The sequence below is a fragment of the Corvus moneduloides genome, chromosome 6 (assembly GCF_009650955.1).
Source record: "Corvus moneduloides isolate bCorMon1 chromosome 6, bCorMon1.pri, whole genome shotgun sequence".
Classification (NCBI taxonomy): domain Eukaryota; kingdom Metazoa; phylum Chordata; class Aves; order Passeriformes; family Corvidae; genus Corvus; species Corvus moneduloides.
The window spans coordinates 27,797,048-27,811,268 of NC_045481.1; the positions used below are offsets into that span (position 1 = coordinate 27,797,048).

The following is a 14,221-nucleotide window of genomic DNA, read 5'->3' on the forward strand; positions in this document are numbered from 1 at the left end:
TTTATAAATAATTTTTACTAACATTCTGAGATTAAATACAAACTTTTCTCTTGCAGTCTTTATCTATGAAACAAAAAATGCTATATACAAATATTAAATAGAGTTTTACAAAAGTAAGTGAATACCCCAGACAGCAATTTATGAGAAATACAGTGTATACTAGAAAGAAAGCTAATGTACTGTGGAGGGGACAAACTATCTTGTACAGATGCATTAAAAGTTATTTTTCAAAAGGTTAGAAGTCCCTTGAACACAGTAGTAAGTATTATGCCACCACCACCAGCACAATATATCTGTTACAACTCACTGCATGGTAATGCTATTTTCAAAAGCACATTTTCCATTGGCTTTCAGGTTTTGAAATATTTACTATACAAATAGGAAAATTCCAAAACCATACAGTTTAAGTGACGGAGGAAAAACATTCAATTTGTATCAACTAACACTTGAAAGAACTGAATAGGTCCAAGGAAATCTCCCTTGAACAGACTGCCCCACAGCAATCCCCAACTCCCCTTGTAGGCCAGCTATCTCAGACAGACCAGTTTCAGTTAGAGCTTAAGTTAAATGTCATCACATGAAAAATGTATCAGCTAAGCATCAAGGAAACTCACAATAAAATAAGCAAACTTAATATATCTTCCTATTCCTGGAGTTATTTCAGTTAGATCTTTGCAGGGTCTGTGAGAGGAGCTTTTTTTCTTCTAATTCTGCAGTGGGTTTTTTTTTAAAACTTTGGTTTTGTTTTTTTTTTTTTAAGAATGACAAATCCAAACTCAAAGCACTATTATCTTCACTGCAAACTAGGATTTTGTTAAAACAGTGAACCCAAACCTTTGCATTTCTGTATTCTTCTCCCATTCATACTGAAGACTAAGACTCAAATCCCATGAAGGACAGCCCTTATTGTACTTTACAGTGATATAAAGCAATAATTTGAGCAAGATCATTATCCCACTCTGTGAATTATTGAGATTTTGGTCACAGATTGAATTCTGCATTTAATTTTCTATATGAAATCACTAGACTTCTAGTTATCTCACTGAATACGGAAAATATGCTAGAATTTGGAAACTTACCAAGTGTAACAAAAAAACAGAAGAGACTATCAACAATAGTGTCCATTATAGTTTCCATTTCTGTGTCTGTTATATCTGGTCGGTTAATGGCTAAAACAGTGTGGAAAAAAAAAATAGGGTTAAATAAGTTCATGCCACTTTAATACTGAGAAGGCAAATCTCTTCTAATCTGATGGCTGTTAGTAGTCAACAGATTTTGGTGCAGAAGAGATTACATCCTGAAATGCCCCTCTTAGCACATCTATTAGTTTCCACCCCCTTTTTTTTTTTTTTTTTGAGAAAAAAATTGGGAGAACTTAATTAATGCTTGCTGTATAAGGTCAAACACTACACAATCATTTCCAAGTCTCTCTGACTGCATATGTTATCTTTTGGATTGTGTTAGTATTGCATTAACAAAAAACCTACTAAGAAACATGTTCTAGAAGAGAAATGGCCATCCACTCGACAAACATTTTTCAGGAAAAAAATCCTCAAAAATTACCTGTGTAGTTTAATTATAGTATGTAGTTATCTATATTCAGAATTTCTAAATCCCACCTCTTGTATCGAGATTCCTTTTTTTTCTCATAAATTTACTGTCAGTCTCTAGATTAGGGGTAATTCCCAAGTTATAAAACATTTTACTTGACAGGAAAGAGAGATTTCCCTCCCACATTTACGTCAGAACAGAAGACATGCAGCAACATTTCTCTTAAGTAACTAACCCTGACAAGAATATAAGAGCCAACAGGCAACATCAAACCAAATCTTATCACAGACCTCAAGTCAAGCACTATCTCAGGATTCATGCCATAAATTCTATCCTTGTTTGTTTTACTTTACCTTTAAAAATTTTTCTCATAATTATCTGTCATATCCTCTTTCTTCAAAAATTAATTTCAAAGCTCTAAACATTAATAAGCCTTCCATTCTAAATTTATGCATGGCCAGCCATAACCATTCTCTAACTTTAAAGGTGCTTTTTTCCCCCCCCATCTTTTCTCCTCTAAGAACTTTAGAGATGTGGATTATATTTCAGCAACTATACTTAGCAAGCCAAAGTTTTGACTAGGCTGACAGCAGCAATAGAAGTTTCAAGTTTCTGAAATACCAGCACCAAGAAAGGCAGACCATTCCCAAAATCTGTATTTTTCTGTAATGACAAAGCTTTGAAATTCACTGGGGCTATAATTCTGTACTTATCTCCAACTAATGCTCTCCCAGTTTATAGGGGTGAAAAAACCTTACTTTTACTCTCTTGCCTTTTCCAATTCTAAAATTTAATTCCCATCATGTTATTATGTTTAAAGTACTCATTTCTGATGTTCCTGTAATCTGCATACTGTCAGTGCCTTCTAATTTTGTCTAACATGCACATTTTATGAGCACATTCCTTTTCTTGTACCATAGCAACCAACACAGATACTCAGTATTACTGCTCCTTAGATCAACCTTTGGGAAACTTCATTAAGAATCTTTTGGTAAAATGTTCTACCATGTTTTCTATACATTTCTCTCTCTCCACTCTAAGAAGGTTATGGGGAATGCATCTATTACAGAAAAGAAAGCATAGGTCTCCTACATTTTTCTGTTGTACTGCAAAATTCAATCAAATTGTAAAGAATGGTAAAGATGCATTCAAATAGCATGAAACAGCATATCTCAAATATCAACTTTATACCAATATTACTCATTTATTCTTTCTTCTACACAGTCTTAGAGAAACAGAACCAGAGAGAGCCTGAGGGACTATCTAGTTGGTCCTCCTTTCCAAAGATGAGTTAAACCCATGTAATTTCTGCATCTAAACCAATTCAAATAGCTTCCCAGACATAAAAATACCATAACATTTACAGGTAATCTAATATTTCACTATTTTTAAAATTAGAAAGTGCCCCTAATATCTGGTCAGAAACTTTCTTGTTGCATTTAAACTCATCACCTCTTGTCCCTTACTAAACAAAGGGCATGTATTATGCCCCTTCTGTCTACGAAAGTCTTTCACATAATTGAAGGATTTTATCATGCTTATTTGTCCTGACATTACCTCTCTGTAAAAGCAGTCATATAGCCAAGAAATCACAGAACTGAAATTTAACCTGTTTTGTTATATCTGCTCTTGGTTCACCCATTCAGATACATTCGTGGGCACGCGGCAGTGCTGCTGCAAGAACAGCAGCCATCACTCAGTACCCTCAGATTTACACTGACTTTTGTAGATGATGAAACCGGCAGTCTCCTGCTATACTCTCCACAGGCAAAAAAGCCCACTTCTTCCTCACCTCTGCACTCCTACTGACTGTCTGTGTCAGATCTAGAACTCACACAATAAGACAGATCAGCCACTGAGCTCTAATGGAAAACTCATCACTCTCTGTGGGAGATCAGGTTTCTGTTCCATGAGCTTTTGGAAACAGCCCACTTCTACATTGGTTTAAACATGGTGGCAAATTTCAGCGGCCCCAGAGAGGAAAACAAGCCAGATAGAAACTGATGGGTGCAAAACGTTTTCAGTCATTTAAATTCAAATTCCTTGTTAGCACAAGCAATCTTATGACAGTCAATTAAGTATCTTTATATACACAGGAACGCATCACAAAACAATTATTTTTAAAACTCTTAACATCAGGTTTTAGTGAAAAAAATAAAGTCTGCTTTTCAAACAAAAATGCCCTTCACTCTGCCAATGGAATCAATCCCCAGTGTGAGACACAACTCAGTATTATTGATCCGGTTTTAAAGAAAGGTACTGACTTTGGATATTGGGCAAGAGAGGAGAAAAAGCTCACTGCCAAATATTATACATACAGAGACTTCTCATCTCTACCTGGTCACTAGGGAGTATTCCACGCACCAAGAATTAGCTGTGTGACACTGTGACTATACTAAAGTAATGAGGAGCTGCTGCAAAAATAGGACTGTCTTAACTTTTGCTTCTTCCGTTGCATCGCATTTGTACATCACACAAAGGAGTTGGTATTTTCTAAGGAAAGAGTCAATTAAACACACACTGCAGCTCAGAAATTACTGGTTCTCTGGAGGAGAGGAAGAACGAAACTACAGCAGAGGCAGCAAGACAACATACCCTGTAACATCCAGAGTAAGGGGCAGAAGTGGTGGAGTGGTAGTTCCCTGTACATTTATCACAATTAATGGGTCAGAGGAGTACATAAAATCAGCACAATGGAGGGAGGAAGATCACGTGGATAATAATGACAACTAGTATGTATGTTGACTTGAGCTGCCATAGCACCAAAGCAACAGACCTAAGGCAGCCACTTGCTTTTCCCGCTAGGTTCCAAATCAAGTTGAACAGAAGTCTTGAGAAGAAAAAGAGTTCCAGGAGGCTGACTTCACTTGCAACTCTGAAACTTTGTGAAGAAGCTGACATGCTTGGCTCACATGCTTGCAGAAGCAATCAGCATTGCTTATTGTCTAGAATGCCCTTTCCCATCCATAGTGACTATCTAATGTGAAAACAATATGTAATTTTTCCAACATTATTCCTTGTATAAAAAGTGTTATTATCCATAAATGTCTATACCACAGTTTTCCTTTGTTATTTAAAAATACGTATTTATTTCTCAGTATCCCAATCACCATGTGATAAAGATGCTGAAATGAGTATCTAAGAACTGCTTCTTTCATGACTTTATACATCTAACAGGTTATCCTGAATTCTGAGCAGATCAAAGCAAAATGAAGTAATTGCTGGTTATTAGCTACAAATTCAAAAGTAAATTTCAACTTCAGACATTCTGGTATAATTTCCATATAAATTTACTTACCACGATATGAAACAAGTTCTTTGTTTTGGTTACACAGTACAAACATATCATCTTCTAAAGTAATAAAATTAAGATATTGATCAAACACCTAGAAATCAAGGAATAATGGTCAGAATAGTCCAGAGTGAAGCATAACAAAAAAATATGTGATTAACTGCTACTTAATTTTGAACATTTTACAGGAATACCTATTCAAAGAAATAAATGCAAGATATAATTTATGAATTAAAAAGCTTGTGTAAGGATTCAATGATTAACACAAAATATTAAGAGGACTGAAAAGTGCCAGAACTGTCCAACTGTTTCCGTGGACAAAGTTCTAGTAGCCAAGTATGACTGAAAAAACGCATATGGAGGACATTTCATTATTGTAGGTTCACTTTTTATGAATACGAAGGACTACAACATAATCAGCACTGAGCTCTCAGGCAAGAGAGAGGAAAGAGGGCAATATCTGAACAGTAAGATATTACAACTCATGACTTCTAACTTTTCTGTAACACACCTGTACATTCGGGAAAAAGTTAAACTTCTCTATAGCACAAAGTATTAATGAGACATCACAGCCAAAAAACAGATTTAGGAAAGTTAATTTTCAGTGCTACAGCAATTTCCTGCTGCTGACGACCTAAGGCTTAAACAAAACTAGTAGTGTTCATTTTATTTCACAATGGGTTCTTTCTCTCATGCCACTAGTACTTATCAGAGTGAGAAAAAGTGAATGTATTTATTACTTAATAATTTCCAGGTTTTGGTACAGCCATTCAACAAAAATAAAAGTAAATCCCTAAAACATGCCGTTAAATCACAGAGGTATAGGAGTGTAAAAAAGTGTGCATATATGAAATATTATTTCAAATGAGAACTGCACTCACACTGCTTTTTTTGTGTATTTAGGAGCTAAAACCCCACCCCAAGATATATGCACTGAAAGCACTCATTCAGCTGATGAGATCAGGAATACTCTGAAACCACTGTTATTTCTCCTCTTATCATTCAGCACAAAAGTCCTGCAGCATTTGGAGTAATGACAGCTGAAGTATGGTACTAAGCTGCATTACTGGGATGCCTGTAGGTTCTGTTTTTTCCCCAGCATGCCTGAAGATAAGAATACAGTAACACCTGTAATGGTATTAACATTAGGGACTGGGGGACTTTCTTACCTTAGCCACTTGAGTTACTGCATTAGCACCTATAGCAGCATTTGCAATATCTTCCAGTTTACTTCTCGAAATGGCAGAAATGAAGTTTAAATAGTAAGATTCATAAAGCTGGTTTCGAAGATCCTAAAAGAAAGAAAAATCACAGCACTTTTCCTGAATAAGTACTAATACATTCCTGACTAATTAAAAGAAGAAATCATACTTTTACTATGTGATGTTAAAGTTATCCACAGTCAAACTAAATCTTCAGAAGTGCTTAGCTGTCTCTTCATACAGCTCTTTACACAGTGTTTTGATTACATGTCCAGATATAAACAACCTAACACAGAACTGCAAAACAACAGGAAATGACATTTAAGCTGAAAGACAGCAATTACTATTCCACACCTTACTGCTGACCAAAAAATATCCTTTGCTCTTCTCCTTCCTTTGGCAAAGATGTCAACCTTCCATCTCCTTCCCAGGAATGTGAAAATTTGAGATTAGCCTAATCCAGTCTTCCCACTCAAAGCAGTATCAAACTGTGCAGGTGATTTAGGATTGTGTCCAGTCAGGTTGTGAACCTCTCCAAGGACAGAGACTCCACAAACTGTCCAGGCAATCTGTTCCAGTGTTCAGCCACCCTCATTAAAATAACTTTTTCTAATGTTAAATGGAGTATTTGTACCCACTGCCTCCTGATATATTCACCCTTCTACTCGCTGGGAAATTGAAGTTTTGCATAATATTTTGGGTAATATTTTTCTGAAAAGTATGTGCTAATAACAGTCACACTCTGGTGAGTGCAGGATTCCTTCACACACCCTGTTGTGTGGACTCCTTTGAAACATTACACATGCAAGTTACCTGGCACATTCGGTCAATATTTTCTTCTGTTGGCATTACAAAGTAAACAGCTGGAACATCTGGAATAGCATCCCGATCTGAATGCAAAAGCCTGACAGTAAGAAAAAAGACATCTCTAACGTGCTGTTTCTCTGATATGTGTAAAATTATACAAGTTAAAGTAACTATTTATTTGTACAGACAAATATAATTTCCTACAATTTCTTTCTATATTTAGCCAGAGTTTTAGCAAGAAAGAAAATCACATTTGTATATATTTTGGCTGAATATATTAATAGATGTTTTCAAAGTTTATTCAAAGCTTGAAAAAAGGCTTTAAAAATCTTCAAGAGGAAGCTAAAATACTGCATCCACAAAGTTCATATGTGAACTGTTGACATGGTAAAAAACCACTGTATATTTCATTCTATTAAACTTGCCTTTCCTGCTCAAAGGCAAGGTGCTTAGATGTTTTTCTCACGTTTCTGCTGATGTGTCAGCATATTAAACTGTGCTTCCATTTCTAGTCTTCACTTAGCAAAAGTTAATAAACTTGTAAAAAAATAAATGTATGTTCAAAGTTTCTTCACTACTATTACCACAGCTAAGGAATGACAGTGGACTAGGTAAATGGAATCTGGTGAAAAAGAAATGAGAAATCTCTTAAAATAATACTTATAGATTTCATATGTTTGACAGCAGACAAGTAAAATCTATGTGTAAAAAGATACACAAAGAACATACACAGTCTCATGAAACAGTTTGTGCCAATATAATTTTAACATGTATTATTAGAGAAGGATTTGTACAGACAAATTCCAAAAGAACACCTACTGGATAATTTTTATTTTTGAACAAGGGCCTCCTGAACCGAGCAAGAAATCCTACTGAACAGTGTTTGGAATTATATCTTCACTCCCTGATTCTGAATAATGCCATCTGATTTTAGGAACAAGTCAGTGTATAATCTTTATTTTAGCAGTTATTTAGTAAATGATTTTTCACTGATTTGTTCATTATTTTAGGGAACATTAAAAAATGTTCTTTTTAGAAAAGTATTCCCAATTTTTTAAAAGTACTTACAGATGCAAAGTGATCCCCATATCTCTTAGCTCTTTCACTGACAGCAAAGGTGAGATGATATCTTGGCCAAATCTGTCATAAATGAGAACCTGAACAGATACACATCATCTTATAAAGTGCTGTAAAAAGTGGATGCTGTAGAATACAGTAGATACAGGAATTCAGGTTTAGGGAACTACTATTCTAACCTGAAAAGTGCTTCAAGAAATAAACATCTACCAATTTATAATAAATCATTCATTTGTCAAGGACTTCCATTTGTGCTTACAAATAAATAAAATATGAAAAAACCAAAAATACCCCTCAGTGATAAAGGGGGAAAAAGAATCATCACTTCCATCTCCTGAAAAATGTCTTGTCAAACAAGAGTTTGCTGTCAGAAATTTGTTATTGTATGTGCAGTTTTTCTGACTGCATTTGGGAGAGAACAACAGGAAAATCAGGTAAGAGAAAAAAGGAATTAGTGAAAAAAGAAAACAGATGAAGAGACAGAATGTCAACTCCTCATGAACTACAAGTAATTTTAAAGGTAATAAAGCTAGCTTGAGCTCAGCTTTTTCAAGCTATCAATAGTTCTTCCATTGGGCTTCTTTCTGACTCAGGTATTTTTTCAGCAGTTCTGATATTCAATTTTGTGTATTTACAATACAGGAAAAAAAATTTTGCACAAGTTAATAACGTAAGACAGATGAACTTGATTTAGCTAAAATCTGCAAATTGGAACTTTTCTGAACACTATAAAATTCTCTTACTCTGGTTCCAAAAGTTCTTACCTTCCACACTGGTTCTCCTGTGCTGTTTTTAACAGGAGGAACATTGAAGTTCAGCATACGTTTCAAAGCCACTGGAAAATAAAGCCAAATAATGCTTTAATCTCTTTACACTTGACCAACAGCGATTAAACACGTTAGCAGGGTTTTATTATACATTTCATTTGAGAGGAAAACCATCACAAAATATAAATGCAAGAAATCACATTTTCATTATTTTTATGCAGCTTTGACTGACAGGTGGCTCACATCAGCTAGAATTTATGGGCTCCAGAAGACACTGCAAAAAGAAAATAAGCAAGTTCTAAAACACTAACTCTTCTTAGTTATACAAGCTACATTCTAACATGGTTTGCCTTAAAAATAATTCCAGTATCTTCCTGAAGGTGCATTCTGTCCAGTGGGAACTAGTTTGCTTTATTCCCCGATCTGCTTTTCCTACCCCACAGGAACAACACTGTACACACCAAACAAAAAATACCTTTATGCCTGACTAAAATCAGTACACAGTTTGAAAGATTTTGAGAACTCACATGAAGAAATTGCTAGTTTAAGGGGTACAAAAATAGCCTTAGTTTGCAGCAGGAAAACTCTTTGAAACAGGAATGAACTTTTAATTAAACTTTCCATTCACCATACAGACCAAAGCAGATTGCTTCACCTACCACTAATTTATAAATCTATTATATAATGAATCCTTCCTCATTTATCTGATTAAACAACACAGTATGTGCTGATCTCCCAACTTTTGACTAGCAGCAGCAGACTATATGTGCTATAGTGGCTATTCTCTTAAAACTCGTAACAAAATCATCACAGAGTTTTGCAAAGAGGAAAAACCTGCAGAGATTAGAGCGATGTATACCACTTAGCTCATAAATGGAGAGTGCAGAAACTATTAACTTTTGACTCTGGCTGAATGAACATACTCAGTGCAGTTCTTGGGATCTACAGCATCACAGGTCATGTCAGGCTGGAGAGGACCTTGGAAGACCTCCAGTCTAACCTCCTGCCCAAGGAGGCTCAGCTCTGAGGCTAGGCCAGGCTGCTCAGGGCTTTATCCAGTCAAGTCTCCAGGGATGGAGATGCCACAACCACACTATGCAATCTGTGGCACTGATTGTCCTTGAGGAGAAAAAGCTTTTCCGGACATCCAGTTTGAACACCTTGTTTATGTTATGCAATTTATGCCTGTTGTGCTTCACCCTACTGCCATACACCACTACAAAGGGGCGTGGTTCCATCTTCTCAGTGCTGCCCATAGGTCTTGGGGAGCTGCTGTAGGGTCCACCCTGAAGCCACCTGGACAAAACTCCAGACAGAACAAGCTTTAGTGCTACAGCCTCACCAGAGACCCTGACCACCTTGGTAGTCCTGCTGACTCCCTCCAGCTAATGGTCCACTGGGACCCCTCACAAGCCTTTTCGACAGAGATGCTCTCTGGTCTGGCAACCCCCTACACTGCTGCCTGTACGTGCAAGGGGTTCTTCCTTTACAAGTGCAGGAATTTACATTTGTCATTGTTAAATTTCATAAGATCTCTGCTTGCCCATTCCTCTTGCCAATCTAGGTGCCTCTAAATGGCAGCTCTGCCCTCAAGTAGAAGAGATTTCCCTAGTTTGCTGTCACCTGCACACTTAATCAGACTACACTCTGACTTGTCCTCCAGGTGACTGACAGACATTTTAAACAGGAGAGGTCACAGAATACACTCATGCAGTGCTCCAGTTGTTACCAGCCTCTAGGTAATTATGTCTGATTAATTACAACTCTCTGAGCCTGACCATCCAACCAGTTTTTTTAATGTAGCTGGTTGTTCGTTCATGTAGTCCATGATACCCTAACTTGGCTGTAACACCACAGTGTCAAAAGCTTCGCTGAAGTCAAGGTAAATCACATACTCTACTGTCCTGTTGCCTATAAATCCAGTCATTCTATCACTGAAGGTAATTAGGCTGGTCAGGCATGATTTACCATACATAAATTCATGCATGCGTTTTCCTTTATGTGATGTGAAGTATCTTCCAATAGGATTCACTCAATGATTGACTCCAAAGTGACACTAAGGCCTGGAAGCATTTGTAGGTGAAGACTGAAGCAAAAGCAGCACTGGTTACCTCAGCCCTATCTGTGTCTATCACCACTAAAAGACCAGCTCCATTTAGCAATGATCCAACATTTTTTCTTACTCACATTTCTGCTACTAATGCTACATCAGAAGCACTTCTCCTTTCTTTAGATACATGCTGCACAGCTCAACCTCAGTAGAACTTTGGCTTTCCTAACACCACCTCTATCCATGGCCAGGCAGTGTTTCTGATGTCCTGCTTCCTCCTGTGTACTGCCCTTTCAAATGACATTACTAGCAGGGAAACACGAATGTAGGAAAATCCAAGCTAGCACTGAGTTCTGAGTCTTGCTGCACTCCAGCCTTCCACTTGCTTCATACTTTTTTCTTGTTTTTTAAAGACCATGGAGGCAGCCCTGAAAGTTGATTACAGGCTGCTCCTGGATTCTTTGGCACCTCACTGCTGGTGACATCTTCAGTCATATGAACAATTTTATATAAAGCTGTATGGCTATGTACTTTGGAACTGCTAGAGCTGAAGCAGCTACATTGCAGAGTTTATCATCTAAAGTAAAACTTGGCATAAGCTCTCTGCTAAGAAAGAGTAATCAGACTAGTAATGTGCTGTGACAATCATGTTAACATTCAGCAAGTGTCCAAGTTTCTTTTTTTGTATTCACACTGCCATTTCATTTACATTAATGCTAAATGTTCTCTGGGGCAAGGATCGTGTTTTTACTGTGCTTGCACAATGATATGCTTTGGTTATGAAACCAATCCTGGTTATGAACCAGCATAAAGGTCACAACAGATGGTGCACATGCATGGTAATACCATCACTAAATCATAAGAAACATTTTTCTGAGTATCCTTTAGTTGTTGAATCTAGCTCCCAACAGAAGACAACATGGATTCATGTGTAAAGGCTGACTGAAATAATCAAGTAACAACTGTTGGTGACATGGACAGTGGGACTGAGTGCACCTGCAGCAAGTTTGCCAACAACATCAAGCTGTGTGTGGTCACAAAATCACAGAGTCATTTAGGTTGGAAAAGACCTCCAAGATCAGTGAGTCCAACCTTTGACTGATCACCACCTTGTCAACCAGATCACAGCACCAGGTGATATGTCCAGCTGAACACCTCCAGGGATGGTGACTCTACCACCTCCATGGGCAGTCCATTCCAATGTTTAACCCCTTCCACGAAGAAATTCCTCCTCAATAAGCTGGAGAGAAGAGAAGCCATCCAGAGGCACCCTGACAGGCTTGAAAAGTGGGCCTGTGCAAACCTCAGGAAGTTCAGCAAGGCCAACTCCAAGTTCCTGCAGCTAGGGCAGGGCAATCCCAAGCACAAATACAGGCTGGGCAGAGAATGGATTTACAGCAACCCTGGGGAGGACCTGGGGGTGTTGGTGGAGGAGAAGCATGACATGACCTGGCAACGTGCACTTACAGCCCAGAGAGCCAACTGTACTCTGGGCTGCATCCAAAGCAGTGCGGCCAGCAGGGTGAGGGAGGGGATTCTCCCCCTCTGTTTTCCTCTGGTGAGATCCTACTTGGAGTGCCGTGTCCACATTTGGGCCCAGTATAAGAAGAACTTGAACTTGTTGGATTAAGTCCAGACGAGGACCACTAAGATGATCAGAGGGCTGGAGTACCTCTTCTGTGAGGAAAGGCTGAGAGAGGTAGGTTTGTTCAGCCTGCAGAAGAGAAGGCTCCAGGGAGACCTTATAGCATCTGCCAGTATCTAAATGGAGTTAACAAGAATCCTGGAGAGGGACTTTTCACAAGAGCATGTAGGGACAACACAAGGGGGAATGGCCTTAAGCTAAGAGAGTAGCTTTAGATTAGATACAAGGTAAAAATTCTTCCCTATGAGGTTGGTGAGGCTCTGGAACCGGTTGTACAGAGACCTGTGGATACCCCATACCTGGAAGTGTTCAAGGACAGGCTGGATGGCGCTTTAAGCGACCTGATCTAGTGAAAGGCGTTCCTGCCCATAGCAGGCAGTGAATTAGAATGAGATGATCTTCAAGGTCCCTTTCAACCCAAACCACTCCATGAACGTGGTGAAAGAGAATAGAAAAGAATAAAGCTGTACAGAATATGAGCTCAAAGAAAATGGGCTTTATCAGAAAGACAGCAAAGAGAAGATAAGCAAAGGACTGCAGAGTAACATCAAATAGCACTATCAATGGTAGATGCCACAGGAATGAGATTACAAAACAGACTGGTACCAAAAAGTGAAGCATACTAGTAAATATTTAAGGTCCACAGAGACTGTGACAGTTGTCAAGGAGAAAGTGACATGATTACAGCTCAACTACTGACTACAACTTTTGCAAGCAAGGGAAGTAGAGGACTACAGAGATGACATCCCCTGTGCTTTAGGAGTATGTTCAAGGCTTTACAAAACAGCATCAAGGTAGAGAAGAATCAATTAAGGATTCTCACCCATGTGTAAGAAGGGATGGAATAACAAATCCTTTACTCGCAGAAATCCTAATGCACAATCAGTTTAGTTGTTAATATCGTATTCTCAGTTTCTTGAGGGTCAGCACACGCTCGCATGCTGCTGTATTGTCTTAACAAGGGCATAATAACAGCAGCTTTATTTTTGCACCATTAAACGCTGTTTTCCGTCGATCCTTCCCACCGGCAGAAGGAAGCCGAAACGGAGGGTGCGCTCCCACGGCCGCGGGAGAAGGCACCGCTCACGGCCCGGGCCCGGCCAAGTCCCGCCCCGGGGGCGCCTTCCACACCTCGGCGGCACCTATGGCCACGTCCCCGGGGCCTGGGGCCCAAGCGGGGCCGGGGTCCCTCTGCGAGAACTGCGGCCCGAGGCTCCGGAGCCCCGCCGTCCCGGGCCCGCCGCTGCAGAGGCGAAGAGAAGGCGGTAGAGGGGCCGCCACCCCGTTGCCGGGAGACCCAAGCCGGGTGAGAGGGCGCGAATCCCCGGCGGAGGCGCGGCGGCGCCCGCAGCCCGCCCCGGGGGACAGAGGCAGGCGCCGCAGCGGCAGCGTTCGGCCGGCTCCGCTCCCCGCCCGAGCGCCGGGAGGGGCCGGTGCCGCCCGCGCGGCGGGACCGCGGGCAGGCGCTCACCTGTCTGCTTCTCCCGGATCCCGGCCGCCATCTTCCCGCGCCGCCGGCCCGGCCGCCCCGCCCCGCCCCGCCCGCCGCCTGCGCAGCCGCCGCGACACGTGGCGGACTCTGAGGCCGGGGGCGGGCCCGGCCCGGCTCCTCGGCAGCGGCGAGCCGGGAACGCCCGCCTACGATTGAAAACACGGGCCTGTGCTTTGCCCTGGCTGAGAACAGGGCGGGGATGGCCTTTTCCATCTTTTTTTCTATTGAGTAGGTGGTAGTTTATGCTCTCGGACTGAAGTTTCAAGAAAGAGCTTTAATACGACCACCTCATAACTAACTGAAAGGAGTGATGTTTCAAAACCAGGCATCTAGCTACA

General features: G+C 40.0%; 1 protein-coding gene across 1 annotated transcript in view; it reads right to left on the reverse strand.

Annotated features, from left to right (window-relative positions):
- Positions 1–13,930, reverse strand: part of SCFD1 (sec1 family domain containing 1) — a 52,670-nt gene extending 38,740 nt beyond the window's left edge. The window contains exons 1-7 of the mRNA XM_032112057.1: positions 13,863–13,930; positions 8,694–8,764; positions 7,921–8,009; positions 6,859–6,949; positions 6,013–6,135; positions 4,850–4,937; positions 1,080–1,169 (exon numbers count right to left, since the gene is read on the reverse strand). Of these exons, the coding sequence (XP_031967948.1) occupies positions 1,080–1,169; positions 4,850–4,937; positions 6,013–6,135; positions 6,859–6,949; positions 7,921–8,009; positions 8,694–8,764; positions 13,863–13,893 (583 nt within the window). The 5' untranslated portion in view covers positions 13,894–13,930. The remainder of the gene's footprint in view (positions 1–1,079; positions 1,170–4,849; positions 4,938–6,012; positions 6,136–6,858; positions 6,950–7,920; positions 8,010–8,693; positions 8,765–13,862) is intronic.
- Positions 13,931–14,221: the final 291 nt, after the last annotated feature.